Source organism: Barbus barbus (assembly GCF_936440315.1).
Source record: "Barbus barbus genome assembly, chromosome: 48".
In the NCBI taxonomy this organism is placed as follows: Eukaryota; Metazoa; Chordata; class Actinopteri; order Cypriniformes; family Cyprinidae; genus Barbus; species Barbus barbus.
The window spans coordinates 19,434,531-19,457,796 of NC_136726.1; the positions used below are offsets into that span (position 1 = coordinate 19,434,531).

General features: G+C 39.5%; 1 protein-coding gene across 1 annotated transcript; it reads left to right on the forward strand.

The window, feature by feature from the left end:
• The first annotated feature begins 693 nt into the window (after positions 1-693).
• On the forward strand, positions 694-21,872 carry nuak1b (NUAK family, SNF1-like kinase, 1b). Its single transcript, XM_079412421.1, has 7 exons — positions 694-1,695; positions 8,915-9,035; positions 11,003-11,154; positions 12,266-12,331; positions 15,971-16,090; positions 17,406-17,538; positions 17,656-21,872. Exons 1-7 carry the CDS (start codon positions 1,495-1,497, stop codon positions 18,693-18,695), a joined length of 1,833 nt encoding a protein of 610 aa, XP_079268547.1. The 5' UTR covers positions 694-1,494; the 3' UTR covers positions 18,696-21,872.
• The last annotated feature ends 1,394 nt before the right edge of the window (positions 21,873-23,266 follow it).

A 23,266-nucleotide genomic window follows, 5' to 3' on the forward strand; every position in this document is an offset into this window, starting at 1 on the left:
GCTTTTCTTGACTTAATAAAAGTGATTAGAAAACAATTTATTAGAAATAATAAAATTAGAAAGAATATCTTTATAAATTTAATAATTTAAATAAATCTTTATTTTAAAATTAATTACTGGCTTAATATATTATAAACATGGCATTAGCTGGGCATGAATTATTATAAAAAAATAAAGAATATGTAAAATAAAGTTAACATATGTATGGAATTTATCTTTTTAACTTTTTATTATTTTGTTTTTCATTAAAAAGAAGGAAAAAATTATATGTATAGTATTTTATGTTTCTATCAGAATTAATGCCCCAGTAATAATTATACAGTATTAACTTGTATTACGGTGATATATAAAAATTATTTATAAATGTAACATAATAAATATGACAGTGTTACTAGCTATCTAAAGTACATTTTAATTAAAATACATTTCAACTTTTAAAATATTTGTATTTAATATATATATATGTAGTTTATCTATTCTATATGCAGTGTGTATTATATTCTCTGCATAAAGTCTCAGTATGGTGGGTATTAATATAAAAATTACACCTTACCTTTCTGTTTTCCCTCTAGTAAAGCACAATCAGAAAATCAGCAAAAATCAGAGTCAGAGAGAGAGACTGAGACACACACACACACACACACACACACACACACACACATCCTGACTCCGCCCCCTTCGTCTATATTCAGTGCTTCTCAGCCTGAAGGACAGAGAGAAAGAATCACAGATCAGGACACCAGGAGGAGAGACGGGCCGAACACACCGAATCATGGCCACAGCAGACACGAGACCGCAGCACATCCTTCCGTCCGATCCCCGCGCACCGAGCCTCATATCACGGATCACCGGCACCAGAACCGAGCTGACTGACACCACGGCGGATCCGCGGCCAGAATGAGGGTGATTTACGTCCAGAACGCCGGCGTGGTCGCTGCTTTCTCGCCTGAGATTTTCTGCGGTAGATTGAAACAAAGGAATAACGGAGAAATCATGATCGAACGCGCCACGGGAAAGAGAACACGTCATAACGGAGTAGGATACGTCATAATGGTATAGAACGCGTCATAATAGAATAGTGCACAATAGATACATTGTCGCTCTAATTGTGAATGATACATTGTAGCAGTTTATAAGTGCCATAAAACCACATGGCACGTGTTTATTAGTTTCTTTTTAATATAATGCCTTTTTAGTCCGTTCATAGCCTTGTTTTATCGTTCATAATTAGACTGGGATTATTATTTTCCTTTAGATAGCCTACCATAGCCGGCTATAGGTAGAATAGATAGACACCTCATTAAAAGATGAGTCATTATTGACAATCATAAATTAGTTTATATGCTAACATAATAAACCTTTGCATTGTAATTTATTTATTTATTTATATGCTAATTAGCTATATCAATTAGGTCTTATATTATCAATATTTCAACGCATTTAGTCAAGATATTTAAACATAGAGGGAGGTGTAAAATATCGTCCTCCCACGTGATGGAGACACAAAGGCCAGGTGACCCGCAGGGCCCCTCAGTGGTGGCTGAGGGCCCCGGTGAGGTCAAACGCAGCAGTTCTGGTGTGAAGAAACATCACCACAAACACAACCTAAAGCATCGCTATGAGCTGCTGGAGACCCTGGGGAGAGGAACGTACGGCAAAGTCAAGAAGGCCATTGAGCGCCATTCTGGAAGAGAGGTGAGAGCTTCAAGCATCTGATCAATCAATCAATCTAATGTAGTTGTTAACCATCTGAACTGCTATCCAGAAGGTTGTAGGTTCAATTCCTGCAAGTCCTCCTCTTGTTGAAACATACTGTGGTGGTACCATAGTGATATCAGATGGAAATGCCACTATACATTGATATATACCAGTGATTGAACTTTTGAATTAAATAATCATTTGATAAATGAACATAGAACTGGCCTGGATCTTGGGCCGGCTGTAGTTTGTCCTTTAGGGTGTCAGCTCTGCTATAAAATCTGTTGTTGTGTTTGGCTCATTTCGGTCCATCTCATGGGAATTCCACCCCACGCATGTGCGCCGCACGCGTTCGCTTGTGCAAGAGCAGATGTTTTAAATCTCCTGTAAAGTTGCTCTAATAGCCCTCAATGAAATGCATCACTCTTCAACCAATTGACCGTTTCTGTTGCAGTTGGGTTTAAAGGTCACTGCTGACCACTCGCCGTAAATAATAATGCGACCAGCGCCAAATGTGTTAGAGACCTTGAGTTCTGACCCTCGGGTTGCTAATGAACTCTGACCTAAATGCTAAGTTCTGCTGTGGGCATCTAGGTCAGGTAGGGCTTTAGTGTTTGTTTGTTCATTAACCAAACATACCGGATTCGTTCGGCACGCTTTGGCACGTGGCTATGGTTGTTGTTTAACATTGTCCTCTAAATGGCTCAGTCACCACAGAACCTGGAACAGCGACTAGGAACGAAATCTTTCCATTCTGCTGAAGTTCCACCAAAAATGAAAATTTGGTAATTTACTCACCCTCATGTCAGACTTAAAAATGTCTGAAAGTCAGTGGGGTCCAATTTTGTTCAAAACAGTTAGTTGCACATAAACATTTGCATTTGGCTGATTTGACTAGCTTCTACCAAGTAACTGATGAACTTGCATTAAAATACATTAGAATTTGATTGAATGTACAGCTTTTGATGACAAAAGACATGGGAATACCTATGAATGACTGTATAGTTAGTTAGGTTTTGTTATTAGCATTTAACTTAGTTTTTTGTTTTACCTCAAGAATAGATCTGAAACCCATTCTAGCAGTTGAAATGCCCTCTAGTCATGTATATTTCCATGGAAACACTGTTGTTGGTGGCTGTTGTTATTAGTTGTTAGCAGATATATAGCCATCTTTTAGTTGAATAATTTACAATCCAGGCTATTTCACAACACCTACAGCCATATACACACACACACACACACACACACAGAGAGGTGGGCAGAGTGCCATTAGAGTGTTGGCAGGCTGTTGAAGAAAGTATGAGTGCACACTAACTGACCTAAAAATAAAACGGCGCACACACTACACATACATGTTTTTTTCATTTACCTCAAACTCAGATGCATGGTAAAACATAATTTGTCATGCGTGTTTGTGGGCCCATAAACATAAAGTCACTCAGGGAGACATACTGTGTTGTTTTCTGGCACAAATTTAGTGTGCTTAGCAGGAATTAGTCAGAAAAACTGTTAACCGGCCGGACACGCTGTCTGTAAAGAGTTACAGCACAGACGTATAGATAACAGACGTAGAAACCACTGATACCTGCCATAGAGACTAAACATTAGTCATCACAAAGTCTTAAAACACGCCTACACATGTACAGCACTGCAGTATTTTGATTCTTTCTCCTATATGTGATAGTTTACTCAATGTCTGTAAACATTTAATCATGCTCATGTTGTTCCAAACCTGTATGACATGCTTTCTTCTGTGAAACACAGAAGAAGCATTAGTGGCCCTTTGTGTGCTTGCGTTGTGTTAATAGTGTTCTGATACATTGTAGAATGCTACAATGTGAAATCACACTTGCATACTTGAATTGAATGAATTGCTTTGAATAATGCAGTACACACTAAATTGACCCTGCATAACTGCAAACATTTGTGCTTTATTGTGTTAATAATTGCTAATAGTTAATAGTTCTGACACGTTTTGGAAATTGCACTTGTGTACTTAGAAGTGTTTGTGTTCGCATACTTGCATTCCTTTTTTTTTTGCGCAATTATCTTTGAAATAAAGCTTGCATACATAGAAGCGTTTATGTTTGCTTACTTAGATTGTGTTATGAATCGCTCTGAATAATGCAATAACGCACTTAATTGACCTTGCACACCTGCAAACATTTACGTTTTTCTGCTTTGATTTGTTAATAGTGTTACGACACATTTAAAATATTGCACTTACATACTCAAGAGGCATTTGCGTTTGCATTGTTATAAATTGCATTGACACATTTCACAACAAAACATACACAAAAACAAGCTTTCACACCTGAAAACGTTCAGGTATTTGCATAAATTGCATTTCAGGCAGTATGTCATCTATCGTCTAATTTGGGTCTCTTTTTAGATCTCCAAATTAATTTTAAAATGACAAGGTTGATCCCTAAAACAAATATAACTGTGATCTCCATTAAATCTCCAGAGATACGAAAGATCAACCTCAGAAAAATCAAATATTCCTTTGGGTCATTATGTTCAACTCGTATCATATTTAGCGTAGTTCCTTTAGGTGATGTCCCTTGCTAAACAAACAAACTGAACATAATGTGATAAAGCTTTAGTGTTTGTTATCACGTACACAGACAAACAGAAGGTTCTGACTGTTGATATAAGCAACAATCCAGAACAGCATATTCCTGACCTCTACCCCTAAGGCACAGATAACCAAAGACATTGCGTAACATATTCTTCTTTATGGCTTTACCAGCCTCAGATTCACCATAATGACCTGAGCAGACAGACAGATAGCATGAGAGTGTGAGCTCTCGCACGTATGAGCTCGTGTTTGCATTGCATTTGTGTGTATCTGAATGTACAAACAAGATCGGATGTCCACATAACGGTCAGCATTCCTTCCACAGTGTGTGATGGATGGGTCACATGTCCGTCTACTCGTCCGTCTGTGTGTGAAAAGGTCACTGTGACAGTGCGAAGCAGACGGACACTTGAAAGGCCATCTTGAGCAGGAAGTGAAAATGTTGTGTAGAATTAATATCCTGTATGGGGGCCAAAACAGTCTGATAGAGTGAAGTGGGTTTTAAATTCTGATCCAGGGTCAGTTAGACGCTCATATTGGAGTCTTGGTCATGAAAGGTAAACAAAACTGATCTCTTGTTCATAATTAGTTTGTGTTTTGAGTTTTCAGATGTTTTCTGAAGGACATGGAGACATCTAGTGGCTTCAGCTGTCAGAACAGTTTATATCATGAGAAGAATTAGCAAATATACTCTCAGACGCGTTGTTGGTGGTTGCTGGAATGTTATTCAGTGTTGTTGTGTGATGTTAGCATGTTGGATGATTGGTTGATGGATGTTTGGAATGGTTGCTAGTGCTTTTGGGATAATTGCTAGTTGGGTTTCAAAGGGGTGGACAACTTCTGATAAATTTAGGGAAACTTTCCAAAAGTTCCTGGAAAGTTTCCAAAAATTCTGGAAAGTTTCTAGAAATTTTCCACCCCTTTGCAACCTAAATTGCTGGGTGGTTCTTAGGGTTTTGGGTGGTTGATAAGCATTCAGCATAATTGCAAAGGTGTTTGAGGTGGTTGCTTGGGTGTCTGGGGTGATTGTTAGATGGTAGCTAGGGTATTTGAGGTGGTTGTTAGGGTTTTGGGTGGTTGATAAGTGGTTGCTAGGGTATTCACATTGATTGCTAAGTGGTTGCTAGGGTTGCTTGGTGGTTACTAGGGTGATTGCTAGGGTTTTGGGTGGATGATAGCATGTTTGTAGGTAAATGGTTTCTGAGTTGTTAAGTTGTTGCAAGGCTGTTTATGTTGATTGCTATGTGGATTTCAGGATATTCATGGAAGATTGCAAGTTTTGTGGTACAGCAGTTTGGGGTGGTTGCTAGGGCATTCAGGGTGATTGCTTGGGCATTTGAGGTTCTTGCTAGGAGGTTGCTAGGTGGTTACTAGGGTGGTAGTCAGGGTTTTGGGAGGTTGCTAGGGAATTCAGCATAATTACAAAGGTGTTTGAGGTGGTTGCTAGGGTGTCCGGGGTGATTGCTAGATTGTAGCTAGGGTATTTGGTGTGGTTGCTAGGTATTTACCTGGGTGGTTTTTAGAGTTTTTGGTGGTTAAGTGGTTGCTAGGGTATTCATGCTGATTGCTATGTGGTTACTAGGGTGTTTGGCTGGTTGCTAGATTGTTACTAAATAGGTTGTTAGGGTTTTGGGCTGGTTGCTAGGGTATTTGAGGTCATTGCTAGATGGTTGCTAGGGTGTCCGGGGTGATTGTTAGATTGTAGCTAGGGTATTTGGGGTGGTTGCTAGGTATTTACCTGGGTGGTTTTTAGAGTTTTTGGTGGTTAAGTGGTTGCTAGGGTATTCATGCTGGTTGCTATGTGGTTACTAGGGTGTTTGGCTGGTTGCTAGATTGTTACTAAATAGGTTGTTAGGGTTTTGGGCTGGTTGCTAGGGTATTTGAGGTCGTTGCTAGATGGTTGCTAGGGTGTTTGGGATGGTTGCTAGAGTGATTACTAGGGTAATTGGTAGGATTTAAATGGTTGATAAAGTATTCACACTGATTGATATATATATAGTTGTTAGAGTGCTTGGGTGGTTACTAGGCAGTTACTAAGATGGTTGTTGGGGTTTTGGGGTAGTTGCTAGAGCATTCAGGGTGGCTGTTAGGAGGTTACTATGACGTTTGGGATGGTTACTTGGGTTGCTGAGTAGTTGTTAGGGTTTTGGGTAGTTTTTATGGCATTCGTGATGATTTATAGGCCATTTGAGGTGGCTGCCAGGAGGTTGCAAGGGTGTTTGGGTGGTTCTTAGGTGGTTACTAGGGTGGTAGTCGGGGTTTTGAGGTAGCTGCTAGGGCATTCAGCATAATTGCAAACGTTTTTGAGGTGGTTGCTAGGGTGTCCGGGGTGATTGCTAGATGGTAGCTAGGGTATTTGGAGTGGTTGCTAGGCATTTACTTGGGTGGTTGTTAGGATTACGGGGTGGTTGCTAGGGCATTCAGTGATTGTTAGAGCATATTGAGTTGGCTGCTATGAAGTTGCTAAGGTATTTGAGTGGTTGCTAGGGTGTCCGGAGTGGTTGCTATGTTGCCTGGGGAGATTGCTACATTGCTACAATTTTTAAAATTTGTATTTAATAAAAAAGTAGCATACCTCTACACTACAAGTTTTGAGGTTTCAATCATGTTACAGTTCAAATACCTCTCTTTGCAAACACAATTAATGAAATACAAAAACACGCGTTTTTATTGATGCTGTATTCTGTTCATTTGGCTCGCACACAGATAAACAAATAAAAAGCTCCGCGTGTCAGAATCCTCTTACTACCTCTGTGGGAACGCTGTGATATTTTTTTTTCTTCCTCGAGATTATTTTAAACTCTCGCTCCTGCTGTGTTTGAACAAACTGCAGCATTAGTATTCCTGCCGTCTCCAGCGGACCTAGCGGGAGGTGAATACCTTCAGCTGCACATAACTTCATGAGCTCATGGAAAACACTCGTTGATGGCTTTCCAATAAAGTGCAGGGTTTGCCCATTCTTCTTTTAGAGAACTGGTCCTGGTTTCTGGATTTGTTTATGTCTTTTTATTCCACATAATCAGTTTTGAAGCATTCCGCAAGGGCTTTCCTTTTATGGATATAGTCGGTGATTTACCTTCAGCTCCTCGGAAACATGTGGTTTTGGTTTCTCCAAGAAACACGGCGGTCCGCCTGCTCGCTCATCATTAATGAGAAGACACAGGCTGTTCTGAGAAAGAGGGGACCAGATAGACATGTTATAGGGACCGTCATTGTGGGTATGACATCACAAAACTTTTCCAGCTAAGCTTTGTCATCAGCTCACTCCTTGCTCCAGTTGTTCTTTAAATGGACGTGTAGCACACGCCTGGGAGGGTGCGATAGGACAGAAATAGACAGGAAATCACTACCCAGATATAATTTCCTCTTTCCTCCCCATGACATCATCCATCAGTCAGTCAACAGGGCATCTCCTCTTTGCCCATATCACATCTTCGGTTCTAGAATGTTCGTTTCTGGAGTTCTAAAATTCCAGAGGAACTGAGTGTGGAACATCATGGCCTTTTTTTTTTTTTACATTTTATTTTATTTATATTTAAACAATACAAAAAGTTTTTTTTTTTTTTATTTCCATGAATTGTATTAATGTGAGTGATAACTTTCTCTCATAATTTATCTCTTTTCTCATAATTGCGAGTGTAAATCTCATAATTCTGATTTCAGAATTGCATAATATATACGCACAATTACGAATGTAATTTTTACAATTTAAAGTTAAAAATGTGTGATATAAAGTCAATGTTGTGCTATATATTCAGAATTGCGAGATATAAACTTGCAATTCTGAAAAATTAAGTTAAAAATGAAAAGGTAATTTCTCACAATTCTGACATTTTTTTCTTGCAATTACGAGTTTATATTTCGCAATTCTGAATTCTTTTTTGCAATTCTGATGTTTTTTCTTGCAATTGCGAGTTTATATACAGGCAATTTGTAGCTCATAATTGCGAGTATATATCTCACAATTCTGGGAAAAAAGAATTACGATGTCAGAATTACATCTTGTAAACTCGCAATTGCGAAAAAAGTCAGAATTGCAACTTATAAATTTGCAACTGCAAGAAAAGTCAGAATTGCAACATAAACTCATAGTTGCAAGGAAAAAAGTCAAAATTGTGCAATAAAAAGTCGTAATTACTATTTTTTTTTATTCAGTGGCGGAAATGGGGTTCCATGAATATTGGAGCCTGTTCAGATCATGTGATCATATAGACATCGGTACAGTGTCCTCAGGGCCCACAAGAGCCGAATAAACACATGAGAGAGCTTTCATTCCGGTTCCAAACACTGCACCCTCATTTTCCCAAAAAAACATCAGGAAAATTACACAGCACACGGCTGAAAATATGCTCAGCCGTGATGTGTGTTTATGGGATAATTCTATGTGTGCGTGTGTGTAATGGGATGATTACACCTCTCTGTCTGAAGAATCTACTCAGGTGCTTTTCTTACATTCAGAAATAGAATGTTTTTGTCAGAGCCATGGCTAAGTTGTTAGCTGTGGTGCTAATCCTGGCAATGCGAGTTTTAAGCTAACTTGAGTCATTTCCTGTCAAAAAAAGTGGCATGAACATAATACTTTTATTATCTTTTGACAAAGGAAAGATTGAAACTTAATCTCTTTCTTCTCTTCAGGTTGCCATCAAGTCTATCAGGAAGGAGAAGATTAAAGATGAACAGGACATGGTTCATATTCGACGAGAAATCGAGATCATGTCGTCCCTTCGCCACCCACATATCATCTCTATATATGAAGGTATCTATCTATCTATCTATCTATCTATCTATCTATCTATCTATCTATCTATCTATCTATCTATCTATCTAACTCAACAATAAATAAAACATACAGTTCTAGTGAATAATTAATAATCTTTCATTAACTATTGATAGAGTTGTGTTGTGAAGAACAGTAAAAGCTTTGTTTTATTCATGAAATAATATTCAAATTAAACTAGATCAGCCACAATGTGAATGTGACTTTCCCTACTCCTGACCAGCATGTGTTTCAATGGTTAAGATCTCCAGTGAAACTCTTTTGTTGATGATTTCTAAAGACATTTTTGCTGCCGTCTGGTTTCTTCTGCTGATTCTGTGCCACGGTGGGCCTGGCGAGCTCTCGGCACGCTGACTCGACTTTTTTCCGCTCAAAGTCCGTCTGGGTTTATAGGGCAGTTTATTTTTGAAGAGTTGCCGTATTCATCTTTGTTCTGTGTCATGACTCCGCCTGTGTTGTGGTTGGCCCGACTCAAAGAGGGGAGAACACCTCTTTAAACGAGCCTCTGGACTTACCAGCTCTACATGAGTCTCCGGAGACTTTTTTTTTTTCTTCTTGTGTTTTTTAATTTTGTGTGGTTTTTAAATTATGTTTATTGGTTTGGGCTGGTCGTGGAAATTTTCAGATAGCGGAATGTATGTGAATTGCTTGCGTATCAGTTTAGCTGCGTGAACTTTCCCAGAGGAGCATTTTTTATTACTCAAAGGTTGCTCTCTGATTGCTCACGATTATCAAAAGTTTACCAATTGTTTCTCCTAAAATTGCACACAAATGAGACAATTGTTGACATATGATCAGAAAATAAATCTATAAAATTAGATGGGGAAATGTTCAAGCTCATATTGGACTTTTGATTGCCAACTTTTTTGGCAAATCTGAGCACAATTTAGTCTTTTTTTTCAGGAGAAACATCTGAGAAGCAGCAGACTTGAGCAAAGACTCTTTTAGTTGCATTTAAGCTCATTGTGATCTGTGAGAAACAATTGAGACGATCTCATTTGGGATTTTCCTTACCTACTGGCTGCACATCACTGTTGAATTTATCGCAGAACTCCGATATTTAGCATCACTGTGAGAAGACTGTGATTTACTCTCTTTGACACAGTAAATCTGTGTTATGTTAACTCCGTTACCCCTCTTTCTCTAAACTGTATTTGCACAATCCCAGAAGGCCTTGCACTTGCATTCCCTGCTGTTCTGTGGAAAGCGATGGCGGACAGGAGAGATTCTGTAAAAAGATGAGAACCGATTCTGGACGTGTGACAGGAGCCGGCAGCAGCGCCAAATGCTTGGGTGGGGTGATGCTTATGAGGATTTTTGGGGTTTTGCAGAAACAGCCACTTTCTGCTATGTCGGACTGTAATTTGCTGTGTTTGTTCCTCTGGATTTTTCGGCTTCTCCCGGTCGTTAACGGATTCCGCTGTGACCCGCTGAACTTTCTGGACTGGCCACTACAAAACAAAGTCTTTTCATTTTTATGCATCCAGTAGTTTTGTACTTGCACGTTTTCATTGTGGGTTGCATTCTGAAGAAACAAGACGCCACCGTACATGTTTATTTTTGACTGGACGCCTTTTGAAGCCTTGGCCTATGTAAACTAGACATGGGTCACGTTATCCAATTGGTCAATTACTGAGGTCTACAACTTTATCTAGATTTTTTTCTTAACTTCTGTATAGATACTTATTGTACTTCCACTGACTTGTGGAATTGCTTAATGGGAAGTAGAGGATAAAAATACTGGACAATATATCAGCTTTATTGTGAATTCTATTGCCAACTCAAAACTGAAATAAAATTAGCATTTTTATACTGTATCCAATCTTGTATACAAATCATTAAATAAAGATTTTGAACATACATATATGTACAAAATATCATGAATAAACATACAAGGTATAAATAAACTGATTAGATTTTCATGACTTTTTATTTTTATTTTGTAGTGTTTGAAAATAAGGACAAGATAGTGATCGTCATGGAATACGCCAGTAAAGGTGAACTCTATGACTACATCAGCGAACGCAGACGCCTGACTGAGAGAGAAACCCGACACTTCTTCAGGCAGATTGTCTCTGCTGTGCACTACTGCCACAAGGTATGCACCATTCTTATCTCTCTCCTTTCTCTTTCTCAATCCCATTCTCTTCTCAGAGAGAGCCTCATGTTTCATCAGGGTTTCCCGCAGAGCTGCACGTGCAGTTATTCAATGAAATCGGGCCGTGCAGTGCGAGTCCATTATCTTTGGCTCTTGTCAGATTGGGAGGACTCTTGGAACAGACAACTGATGTGAAACAGCTTTGCATCATGGGTCACACATTTCAACGTTTAGTAGAGCTGTCGATGGCGTAATAAACCACCCATCTGTACATTTCCTTGAAGTTTTGTGCCTGTGTAAAAGGGCTTTGTACTGTTTTTAAGTCTTTTCAAGAGTTTCAAACCCTAATTCAGGATACCTGGGACATTTTTCCCAGTCATCTCAATGGCAAAAACTGTCCCAATTTACCTGAATTCACTCTATATTTATAATTGACATGTCTTGGCTTGGCATTGGCTTGTTGCAATGCATTATGGGTTTGCATTCCCATACCTACGTACCTTATTGAACGTCATCAAAATGCTGTCTAATTAGGCAGATGACTAGGTTTTGAAACAAAGCCAGAGTTTCAGATAAGACCGTTCCATTTTCCCATGATGCACTGCTCGGAGTCAATCAAGGTCCCTGTGGGCCTGCACTGGGTGGGCTGGTTTGCAGCTGAAGATGACGTGATGTCATATCTCAGGGCAGAGGAGCTTCCAGACACTAGAAGGGAGTGTGATGAGTCATCATCGCCATGGGCAACCACAATGGGGGGGATTTTCGGGTGGGGTCGGCCAGACGACATAAGAAAGCAGCCTGTTAAACTGTCGATTTATAGTCCCATCTGCTAAACGCTGTGCATGCTGAACACATGCATCTTTCATGGTCATCAGACATCTGTAATGAACCCCTTGTGGCTGGGTTTCCAGGCGTGCTGTAACCCGAATGCTGTTTGTTACTTTAAAGGAAAGAACTGCACAATCATGTTCCAATCAAAAACTGGTGTCTGAACAGAACTGGATTTACAGAGAGTGTTTGTGGAACAGATGTCAGTGGTTAATAATGATTCTGTTGGCTATGACAGTAATACCTCAGATCTCTGAAGTGCAATCTGACGCTTTCTTTACAGAATGGTGTTGTTCACCGGGACCTGAAACTGGAAAATGTGCTACTGGATGAAAACTGTAACATAAAGGTTAGAATGCTTTTGAAACAGTGGCTACATCCTAGTTCACTTCCTGTATTGTGTACAACATTAGGATTAGTGTGTCCCACAAAATAGTGCATGGAAAAGATGCTGTACTGATTCCAATAGATTTTCTTGTTCTTAGAAATTAGAGGCAATTTTTTGGGCGGACATTTCGGCCACCTGAGCAAAAACATTCTTTATACCATACCTTTACAGTGATTTGATCCTTGACTAAATGATGTACATTTTACCTGAGAAAACTTTTTATTTTTTATTTTTTATACAGTATAATACACTGTCGTTCAAAAGTTTATTAAAGAAGTTTCTTGTGCTCATAAAGGCCGTATCTGTTTTATAAAAAATACTGAATATTATTTCACAAAATAATATTGGGAAATATTATTGCAATTTAAAATAAAAGTTTTCTATTTTAATATACTTTTTAAAATATATTTATTCCTATGAAGCAAAGCAATTTTCAGCATTATTACTCCTGTCTTCAGTGTCACATGATCCTTCAGAAATCATTTTAATATGCTGATTTATGATCGATGTTGGAAACAGTTGTGCTGCTTAATTTGTTTGGGACGTGTGAAAAGTTTTTTTTTTTTTTACCATTCTGTGTCCATCATCCGCTGTTTCCAGCACTTTATCAAGCCACTCTTCTTTAATACATGATGATGTTTTATTTCACATGTCATTGGGTTTGCATTGGCTCTCGATTTGAGCTATTTCGATGCAAACATTAAAATATTTGGTTTCTACAGCGACTCATTTGGCGCACATCATTCTCTTTCTATGACACCACGCTTTCACTGGGTCTAACTCTATAGCAATATCAACTCTATAGCGGTTTACCCGAACATTGCAATTAATTTGCTTTTACTAGAATTTAATCAAATGGCTAATTTTTCTCAACTCATTTTTGCGTGTGCAAGAAGAAGTGCGCGGCCGCGCTCGCGCAGCTTAGAGGGAACATTGCTTAAAGGGTTACTCCACCCCAAAATGAACATTTTGTCATTAATTACTTACTCCCATGTCGTTCCAAACCCTTAAAAGCTTCGTTAGTCTTCGGAACACAATTTAAGATATTTTGGATGAAAACCAGGAGGCTTGTGACTGTTCCATTGACTGCCAAGTAAATAACACTGTCAAGGCCCAGAAAAGTATGAAAGGCATCGTCAAAGCAGTCCATCTGCCATCAGTGGTTCAATCTGAACTTTATTAAGTGATGAGAATACTTTTTGTACACAAAGAAAACAAAAATAATGACTTTATTCAACAATTCGTCACCATAGCGCCATTTTGGAGAGTATCCGCTGGACGCAAACAGTGTACGCTGTAGTGTTGCTTTCGTCAACGAAAATTATGACTAAATATCATCGTCAACGAACCTTTATCACGTGACGAAAACGAGACGAGATGCAGTGTAAATGCTGGTCATGTGACGATGACTATAATTAAATGTATAATGCAATATTGTTGACGAATAAAAACGAGACTAAATGTGGTTTACAAAATAAATATTATGCTAAAATGTCTCTTCATTTTCGTTGACCAAAACGAGGCGAAACTAAATGTTATAACGTTATTTCATCTCATTTAGTCGCGTTATTATTATTATTTTGCAGTATTTCTGTTTCCTGTGTCACACTTTAGGTCGCACTGCGCAGACGCAGGCGACGTCACTTCCTCAAGCCCCACTCGCGGCATTATTTAGAAGACGACGACAACAAACAAAGTTAAGTCTGACACAGAGAAAGGGACCGATGGTCGGCCAGTCGGGGCTCGTCTTTGAGAGATGTGTGTGTAGGCTTCTTCTAACATGTTTGGTTGGTAAAATAAATGTTGTAAATTCAAATCAGAGCGTCTTCCGTGTCTGGAATGGATGTATTCTTGAGTTTATAAGGTAACAATACGAGAGTTTAACAGAATTACCAGCCCGAGTCCGTCCCGAGCCCGTCTTTTTCCCCTTCTCCCAAATCAAATTATACTCTTTCAGCTATTAAAATAGTTTTGTATGTAATGGCAAAGTGATTATATTTAGTTTCTTTTTTTTTTATTAAGTTAATTTAGAGAAACGTTTGGAGCATTTTTTTGTTCGTTAAGTAAGTTTGCATCATTCGTAACTGTAAAGGGTCTACTTTTATTTGTGTGCACTCACAATATCAACAAAACTTTTTATAAAATATATAACATTTATAAAATAAAGAACAAAAAAATTATGTGCCGTCTCGTCTTGAACAGGAGAACTTCACAAAAATGAAACGAAAGTCAGCAAATACATGCCTCACAGACATGATAAATATATCTATAGAAAGCTTTAAATTACTACTTAACAAAATAAATCAAATCGAAAACAAAAACTCTTTCATTATAATCCGTGAAGATGCACTTCTCTCTAAAGGCGCATCTAATGAGGGGATGGCGAATCAGGATGATCATCTTCATCTTTGCGACACTGACACAGAAAACACTAGTTTATTAGTAAATAATTCAAATATATCCTTACTATTCCCCCCCCACACATTCATGTTAATTACTTTTGCTGGGGCTTTGCAGCAAGCTTCAGCCTATTGCGTGTATTTGAACGCAGAACTCTTCATCTGCGCTGATGGCACTCGCTGCTGCTGTTGGACAATAAACACCGTTGAGTCGGTCTTCACAGTCGCGGCACGGTCTCGTGTTGTTTCCACCAGCGCTGCAATTTTTTTATCACTAATTGATGGATGTCTAAAATATAAAAATAAGGAGAAGCCTAAAACAGGCCCGAGGCCCTGCCCTAGAGGTGGAAAAAAGTCGGGGCCGGGCCGGGCCGAAATGCAGGGCTCTAGCGTTCCCCTCGGTAGAAATCACCCCCCCCCATAAGGCACCCCTATAATAAGTGCTACTAGGTACTTATACTATATTGACTGGGTTAAATAGAATTGCATTACTAAAAAGAGACTAAAATACAATTTTCATTGACTGAAACTAGACTAAATGTCATCAGTTTTCGTCGACTAAAACTAGACTAAAATAGTCATGGATAATTCTGACTAAAATAAGACTAAAATGCTCAGACTTTTAGTTGACTGAAACTTGACTAGACTAAAAAGAGTATGAACGTGACTAAAACTAATAAAAACAAAAATGACAGCTTCACACAAAGACTAGACTAAAACTAAAATTAAAACGGGCTGCCAAAAACAACACTAGTACGCTGTCATTATTTTTGTTTTCTTTGCGTACAAAAAGTATTCTTGTAGCTTCATAACATTACAGTTGAACCACTGATGGCAGATGGACTATTTTGACGATGTCTTTCATAATTTTCTGGGCCTTGACCGTGTTATTTACTTCAGTCAATGGGACAGTCACAAGCCTTCCGGTTTTCATCCAAAATATCTTAAATTGTGTTCCGAAGACGAACTAAGCTTTTACAGATTTGGAACGACATGGGGGTAAGTGATTAATGACAACATTTTCATTTTGGGGTGGAGTAACCCTTTAATTCATTAAATATGAGCAGAACGAGCAGGACATTGAAAAATCACTCCTTGTATAAACAAACACTTACTCAGTAAAAGTTAACCAGAAAAATAAACATTTTGTTTTGCATTATTTCTCTAAAACCAAACACTGACATATCTGTAATTCATTCAGATTGCTGATTTTGGCCTGTCCAACCTGTATCATAAAGACAAGCTCCTCCAGACCTTCTGTGGTAGTCCACTGTATGCATCCCCGGAGATCGTCAATGGCAGACCGTACCATGGTCCAGAGGTAAGGCATGCTCATATAAAGAAGGCTCTACAAGCTGCTCTTTATGTTGAACTTCTTTCCAGGGTCATAAAAACATGTTGGAATGGTTTACTACAGGCCTACATGACGTGATGCACAGACATAAACCCTTGAGGTTTGCATCATTGTAAATGAAACACCCCACAGTTTCATTATGCTGGCGTGTGAAATCCACTGTGAGCGGCTGTGATCAATCAGAGACAGCCTGTGTGGTTAGTGAAGCCTTATTCTGCTCTTTGATGGGATTATCCTTCCACAGACCCCTAGGAACAGGCAAACACACGCCTTGTGCTTCCCTAACTGAACATGGAGAGCAGCTGGAGTTTCTTTCTCTGATTATACATGTCAAACCTCGGTCAGAGTTGAAAGGTTCTTTAGAGCTTTACATGTGCCTCTCTTGTGGTATATAGCTCAGGGCTTATCAAAATAGAATTGGTTTAGTGTGCCTTATTGACTTTAGTGTGCAATAATTTGCTGCAGTTTACCTCAAGGGTTCAGAAAACACTACAATGTAGAGCAGGGCTCACAAAACTTTTTCCTGGAGGACCGGTGTCCTGCAGAGTTTAGCTCCAACCCTAATCAAACACACCTGAACCAGCTAATCAAGGTCTTGCTTGGTATACTTGAAACTTCAAGGCAGGTGTGTTGAGGCAAGTTGGAGCTAAACTCTACAGGACACCGGCCCTCCAGGACCGGGTGTGGTGACCCATGATGTAGAGGAGGATGTAATCAAAATGGTCAAACCCTTTTGAGAAAAAGCCAAACCTTGCAATCAATGAAAGCAATGAAAGTCTCCATTTCTTCTCACCCTGGCGGCCGCCTTGAGCAAAACAATTACTTTCGTCTATAAGTGATTTCCTGTGAACTGACAACTCAAGAACCTGAAAAACCATCCAGCCTGAGATCATGAGATTTTTGGCCTACATACCTTGCCCTTTCAACCCACCCTTCACAGGACTTACATAACTGACTGCTGAAGGTGGTATGTTGTGTAATAGAAAGTCTCAGAACAGACTGATTGCATATAGAGTTGAAGCTGAAAACAGCCTGAAACCAACAAGAGAGGGAGACTGGTACTGTCTGATGCCGTTTCTGCATGCTGGAGACTTCAAAAAGTCATGCCATCAATATTTTGTTGCATAAAAGCACAGCCAGCACTAAACATCCCAGTCTTGTCATGTGATTTCTATCCTCCCTCCATATGACATGATATCTTAAGTGTCATTGATTTAACAGTTAGCAGTAACTCAATGTTCATTCAGAGTCAGCTGACATCAATGCCATCCATTATTTGCAGGTGGACAGCTGGGCTCTGGGGGTGTTGCTGTATACCCTGGTCTATGGCAGCATGCCATTTGATGGAGGAGACCACAAAAATCTCATTCGACAAATCAGCAATGGAGAGTATCGAGAACCATCCCAGTCATCAGGTACTGGTCTTGCATGAACTCTTCAGAATGCCTTATATAAAAATGTGTACCGATATATGCAGGCAAATTTGTCTCTTGATCATGATAAACAAGAAGCTTGTTTGGTCTTCTGTTTAGATGCTCGTGGTCTTATTCGCTGGATGCTGATGGTCAACCCTGAGCGGCGAGCCACGGTGGAAGACATCGCCAATCACTGGTGGGTAAACTGGGGATGGAAGACCAGTGTGTGTGACTGTGAATCACAAAGGGATGCTGGCTCGCCCATGCTGGCTCGTCTCATTGACTGGCAGAACCGGACCGAACCTCGACCCACTAAAGCCATCCGGTCTGAGCCATTCCTGCTTGTCCGTCAGCGGCCCAAAAAGTGCAAGAAAGAGAATGATGTCGGTGTGTCCCACTGTAATGGAGAGGACAGCCTGGGCCTCAAGAGACCAAAGGGCATCCTGAAGACAAGAACCTCTGAAGAGCAACGCTCTCCAAGTCTGGAAGAAATAGAATCCAGTGTGGGAACCCCGGAGAAAGAATCTGGGCCTGAAGGTGAAGAGGGTGAGGAGGAGCAGGGGCTAACAGGCAACTCTCCTACCAAGGCGGTCTCTATCCTTCCAAAGAAGGGAATCCTAAAAAACAACCAACAACGGGAATCAGGGTACTATTCTTCCCCAGAGCGCAGCGAGTCCTCTGACCTTCTAGGTGGCAATATTACACCTCTTGCCGCCAGCTCACCACCAAAGCGAGCGGTTGGTAGAAAGGGGATCTTGAAGCGCAACGGGAAGTATTCTACATATAGCGGTGCTCCTCCTTTGAGTGTGCTTGGGGAACCAGCACCTGGCGATTCTGGTTTATCCCGCAGTCAGAGTCGCCCATCTAGTATTGTAAGGGAGGATAGTGACACCATCACCAACAGTTCCTTCAGCGGCACTGACTGGCCCCCACCCAGAGCCCGCCCCAACATCAGAGGCTGCGTGTCTGCAGAAAACCTTCTACAGCTGGCCAACTTTAAAGGTCTCCAGGCAGCTCCTCCCCTACATAGTGGGAAATTCAGCCGAGGAACGCAGGGCTCTCCGGGAGATAACAGCAGCTTCTCTCTACTAGGAGATCTTGATGACATGACTCAGGTGTACCAACAAGCCCTGGACATCAGCAACAACCTGTCATAGGGATGGGTCCAGTTGAGATGGGCCTAGAAAGAAAGAAGGTGGAGCAAGTGTCATGTTGTTGACGACCAGTGCAAAACTGGGATTCTATGAATGTGAGTCCTTTTTCAATGGGATGATATTGGAGGTTGTACACAACCAAACCTTAACCTTAACTCCTAACCCTTAACCCTAATCCTACCCTATCCTATTTTACCTTTACCCAACCCAAACTTATACACAGTTAAAATTTTTATCAAATACAACTTGGGGAACTACAGCCTAGGGGGATTTAAGGGTTAGAATTAAGTAACATTTAAAGTTGGTACTCTGGGACTTTTCTCCCCCTACAGGCAAGAAATAAAATTAAATGTTTACATATTAAGTATAAAGTGAGTTAGTATCACAGTAAGGCATCATGTAACGGCAGCCTTGATGAAACAAAAGTAAGAGCCAACCTGAGTTTATCAAGCACCTTAAAACTCTCACAGAGCACGTCTCACAGGTCGTTTGTGATCTTAACTTCCAAAAAAGAAACCAGGGTCTTGCTCCAAATGAACTGTTGTTGTGTATTATTTATTAATATTTTTTGTAGATTTAGTGATACAAAACTGGTGTGATCTGGCAGTACAGGAAGAATAGGAAACTGAAATCTCTCGTTGTCCTTGATTGGAACTGACATATATAATTGTTATTTTACTTTCTTGGTTATTGTGATATGTCATTTAAACTGCATATGTAACGATCAAACTTGTATTGATCCTATGAGTCGAATCATATCTATGGAATTATAGAAGTGCCTTTTTGTTTGTTTGTTTTAAATATTTTAATTCATATTAAATTATGTATGTCATTCCCTTAAGGTGGAGAGAGATGCCAGAGGAAGCTGTCATCAGATGAACAGCGTGTTATTATTTTTATTTTATTTTATTATTTTATTTTATTGTAGAGTTTGTATTGAATGCTTAGAAGAGCCCCAGGACCTCTGAGCCCAAGGCCTACCCTACAGAGATTTCAAGGTTAAGTTTTCTCCGCTACTGACGAGAGGCCAGTGCTTTACACTGCATTATTCAAGAAGAATAAGTCAGTCCATGATCACCTTGAAAGGAAGTTTATTTTCAGAAACCGCTGGGTAATTCAAGGTTCCAGCATGCTGGATTGGTTGTTTTTGATTGAGTCCTGACAGGAACATGTGTGTGTGTGCCATGTGTTTCTCAGGAATGGTACTCTTGTGGTTTCTTGATTGGGTTAGGTGACTGTTTAGAGTTCTGGACACCTTCACCTTAACAAGGTTTAACTCGAGGTAGAAATGTCAGACACAATCTCAGCTCCAAAGAATGTTCAAGCGGAGACAAGCTTGTTTGACTATTTCCAAAGGTTCTGGACTGTACGAACATTGTCTCTCCTGGTGTTTATCTGTTGATGCTTAGGGATTATAATTCCTCAGCTCTAAGAATATTATTGGTTCTCTGCTGAATTTTGATGTCCAAAACACTCCCGTTACTTTAGAGCTAAAAAAAAAACAAGTAGACCTATTAGTTTCAAAGCAGTGATGAGGCAGCAAATTCCAAAGGCTCTTTAGAGGCATGTTTGCACTAGATCTTAACACCATGACCCAGGGAGCTTCCTTGTGTTGTAGGTTTAATGGGACAGAACCTTTATTGTTTCAGAATCTTTAGTCCTTTGTTTGTTGTCTACCTGAAGAATATCAAGTGCAATTTAATTTTAAGGCTGATGTCTAAATGTTTTTAGAAGGTAAGTGTGAAGTAGCTGTAGTAGAAGGAGAGGTTTTAACAAGGTGTTTATGTTCACAAAAGTATTTATGGATGGAGGACACTTTTCCAGTAAGAGGGACACATTGAATTATTCACTGGAAAGGATGACGTAGCTTTATATTTTGCTGCATGTGAAGAAAGACTTGTGTAAGTGTAGAAATAGTGAGATGAAGAAAGTAGATGAAAGGATAAGGGAAGTATTTTGTTCCAAAGAAGGCGCTTATGGAAGAAATGTCAGAGTAAAGAGATATTAAGTTAGCTAATTGACTAGTAGCATTAATAGAAAACATTTTTGCACCAAAAATTTCAACAGAAACCGATCATGGGAGGCATTTTGCTCAAAGGAGGTCCTGGGTAGATATTATAGACACACCTAATGTGTATCGTATCGTACTGCATTTCTGTATTGCATTGTATTGTCAACTGGATTCAGTGATCAAATTATACTATGTTAGTATTTTTGTTATTGCGCTTCTGTTTTTGATTCTCCAAAATATTATTATTGATTTACCTTACAGAAGAACGTTGTGTGTATAATCAACGATCTCTCCTGGTCTCTACAGGTTTTCAAGTGCAGACATGCAGTGCTAATGCTAATGTCTAGCATAAACAGTCGATCAATCACAACTACTGCAGTTTCATCAGGGTCATTTGATGTGTGTCAGAAATGTCAAAAGCCGCCTCACAGATCTGACCCAATATTTGGTGTCACGATATTCACTATCAACCTTATTTGTCTTAATACTTTAGGACGAAGTTGAGCATCCACCCAAATGTGCCATTGCTAACCATAGTGCCATCGCAAGTGAGATTAACAGAGGCGGCCATTGCGAATCAAATTCAAACATGCTTTCAGCCTAACTGGAAATACCTGGTGCATATTAGTCAGAATCAGCATAGAGGAAAACTTGACTGGATATTGTTTATTGACAGTACTGAAATGGTAGTATTATTATGTTATTTATGCATTATTTTATTCTAATTAATTACTTTTGTTGGTCAATGCCATAATCTTTTTTGGGGGTTTGGTATCAGTTTGAGAAACAAGGACTGCCAAGGTATTTTTCATTCAGTGACTTTGCTATCTTTTATGAATTTTGTTTAATTTTTTGATAATAAAATTATTACAATTGCATTTTTATACTCTATTTATTGGTGGTGAAGCCATTTCATTTAACAGCAGTCATACAAAGTTTGCATGTGTGAGTGTGTGTCTAGACACAAACAAACACTAAAAGACAACTGGAAGAGCAAAATAACAGAGAGATGGTGCATTGCGGTCATGTGGTTGTGTTGTAAAGCTTTGGATGTGTATTCCGCTGCTTTGATTGTTGTTAAGTGGAGATATCTTGCTAACCAGCAGTGTTTTGTACCACAAAACCAAATCTGTGTAAAAACAACTCAATAAACGAGTCATTTCAAAGGAGGTAATATCTGTGTCTATTTCATTTGACTGCACTAAAGGTTTATTCTTGCAGGATATTCCTTGACTTATGCCTGCATCCAATATTTCTCAGTTAGTAGACCTCCAATCTTTCAATGAACCATTTGGATCATTGATTTGGATCCCCTTTTGTGTTAAACAGGTTTATTACGACATGAGGGTGAGTAAATGATGACAGAATACTAATTCTTGGGTGAACTATCCTTTTAAGCAGGCCAAAGATTTTACACAAGCCCAGAGTACGGAAAAGTGTGCATGAATGAGAGACAAGATCTGAAGAGAGAAATATATAAAGAAGAGGCTGCTGTCTTTGCCAGCTTTAATTTGATCCAGAGCTGCTCTCCAGGGCCCACGGAAACAGAACAAGAGAGCGTTTCAGCCGCGTGCCAGAGAGAAAGAGAAATTTAGCAGACCTGCTGCACAAACCAGACCGACCCAAATACAGTTGTGCTACAACTACAGTCCTTAGGTGTCTCAATCTGCTGTCTAGTTCAGTAGAACAATTCCAAGGGAGCCCTATTGCCAAAAAAACTTCCCAGAATGCACTTTAAAAACCATTGGGCATCAGCTGCTCACTACATTTACTTGCTGGATATGTCTTCTTAAATCTGCCCTGCTAAAAACAACAACAATAGAAATTCCAATGGTTTCCATTAAAATACCATTATGAAGCATTAGCTTTTTTCAGTAAAACCATTACAAAATGTATTTTTGTAGTGTGTTTTGGGCATTTTTTCAATAGGATTTAACATCCCACCAATAGAATCCATCACATACCAGTAGACACCATTATAGTTTCCATTAAGACCAATACAATTCCCATTATAACCATTAAATCCATTAGATTTTCTATTGTGTTTTGGGCAGGGTTCTATTGTTTTTTTTTTACAGCAGGGTGCTTTGATATTAAAAATATAGCTACACAAAAGCAGTATTCAAATGAGAATTGTTTTATAAACTACAATTAGCCAACTTGCAGTTATATCCATGTAGTCTCCAGATCGGTGCTCTTGTGATCAGCAGGTGGCCTGGATGGCCTGGCTTTCGCTCTGAACTTGTACTTTGAAGCTGTAATACCGATCCAGGAACTATGAGAGATTATGACTGATTATTATTGCTAAATGGACCACACACAGAAAGACGAGTCATCTCATGCGTGCTAATCAATTCAAGATACTTATAAGAAGTCCTGATCGCACTCGCACATATTCAGACTTACTGTAGTCCACAACAGAAGAACAGACACATCTGGTTTCTACTTTCCTCTCCCCCTCCCCACGGATCAACCTCTCACTCGCTTTCTCTCTCTGTAGTGGTTTGAGAAAGTTCCAGACATTCCTGAAAGGATTCCGCTCGGCAGCATCCAGGCAGCAATG

Coding starts and splice junctions, on each gene's coding strand:
- nuak1b (XM_079412421.1), top strand. CDS start 1,495: ATGGAGACACAAAGGCCAGGTGACCCGCAGGGCCCCTCAGTGGTGGCT. Junction 1,696..8,914: donor AGCGCCATTCTGGAAGAGAG/GTGAGAGCTTCA, acceptor TCTTCTCTTCAG/GTTGCCATCAAGTCTATCAG. Junction 9,036..11,002: donor TATCATCTCTATATATGAAG/GTATCTATCTAT, acceptor TTTATTTTGTAG/TGTTTGAAAATAAGGACAAG.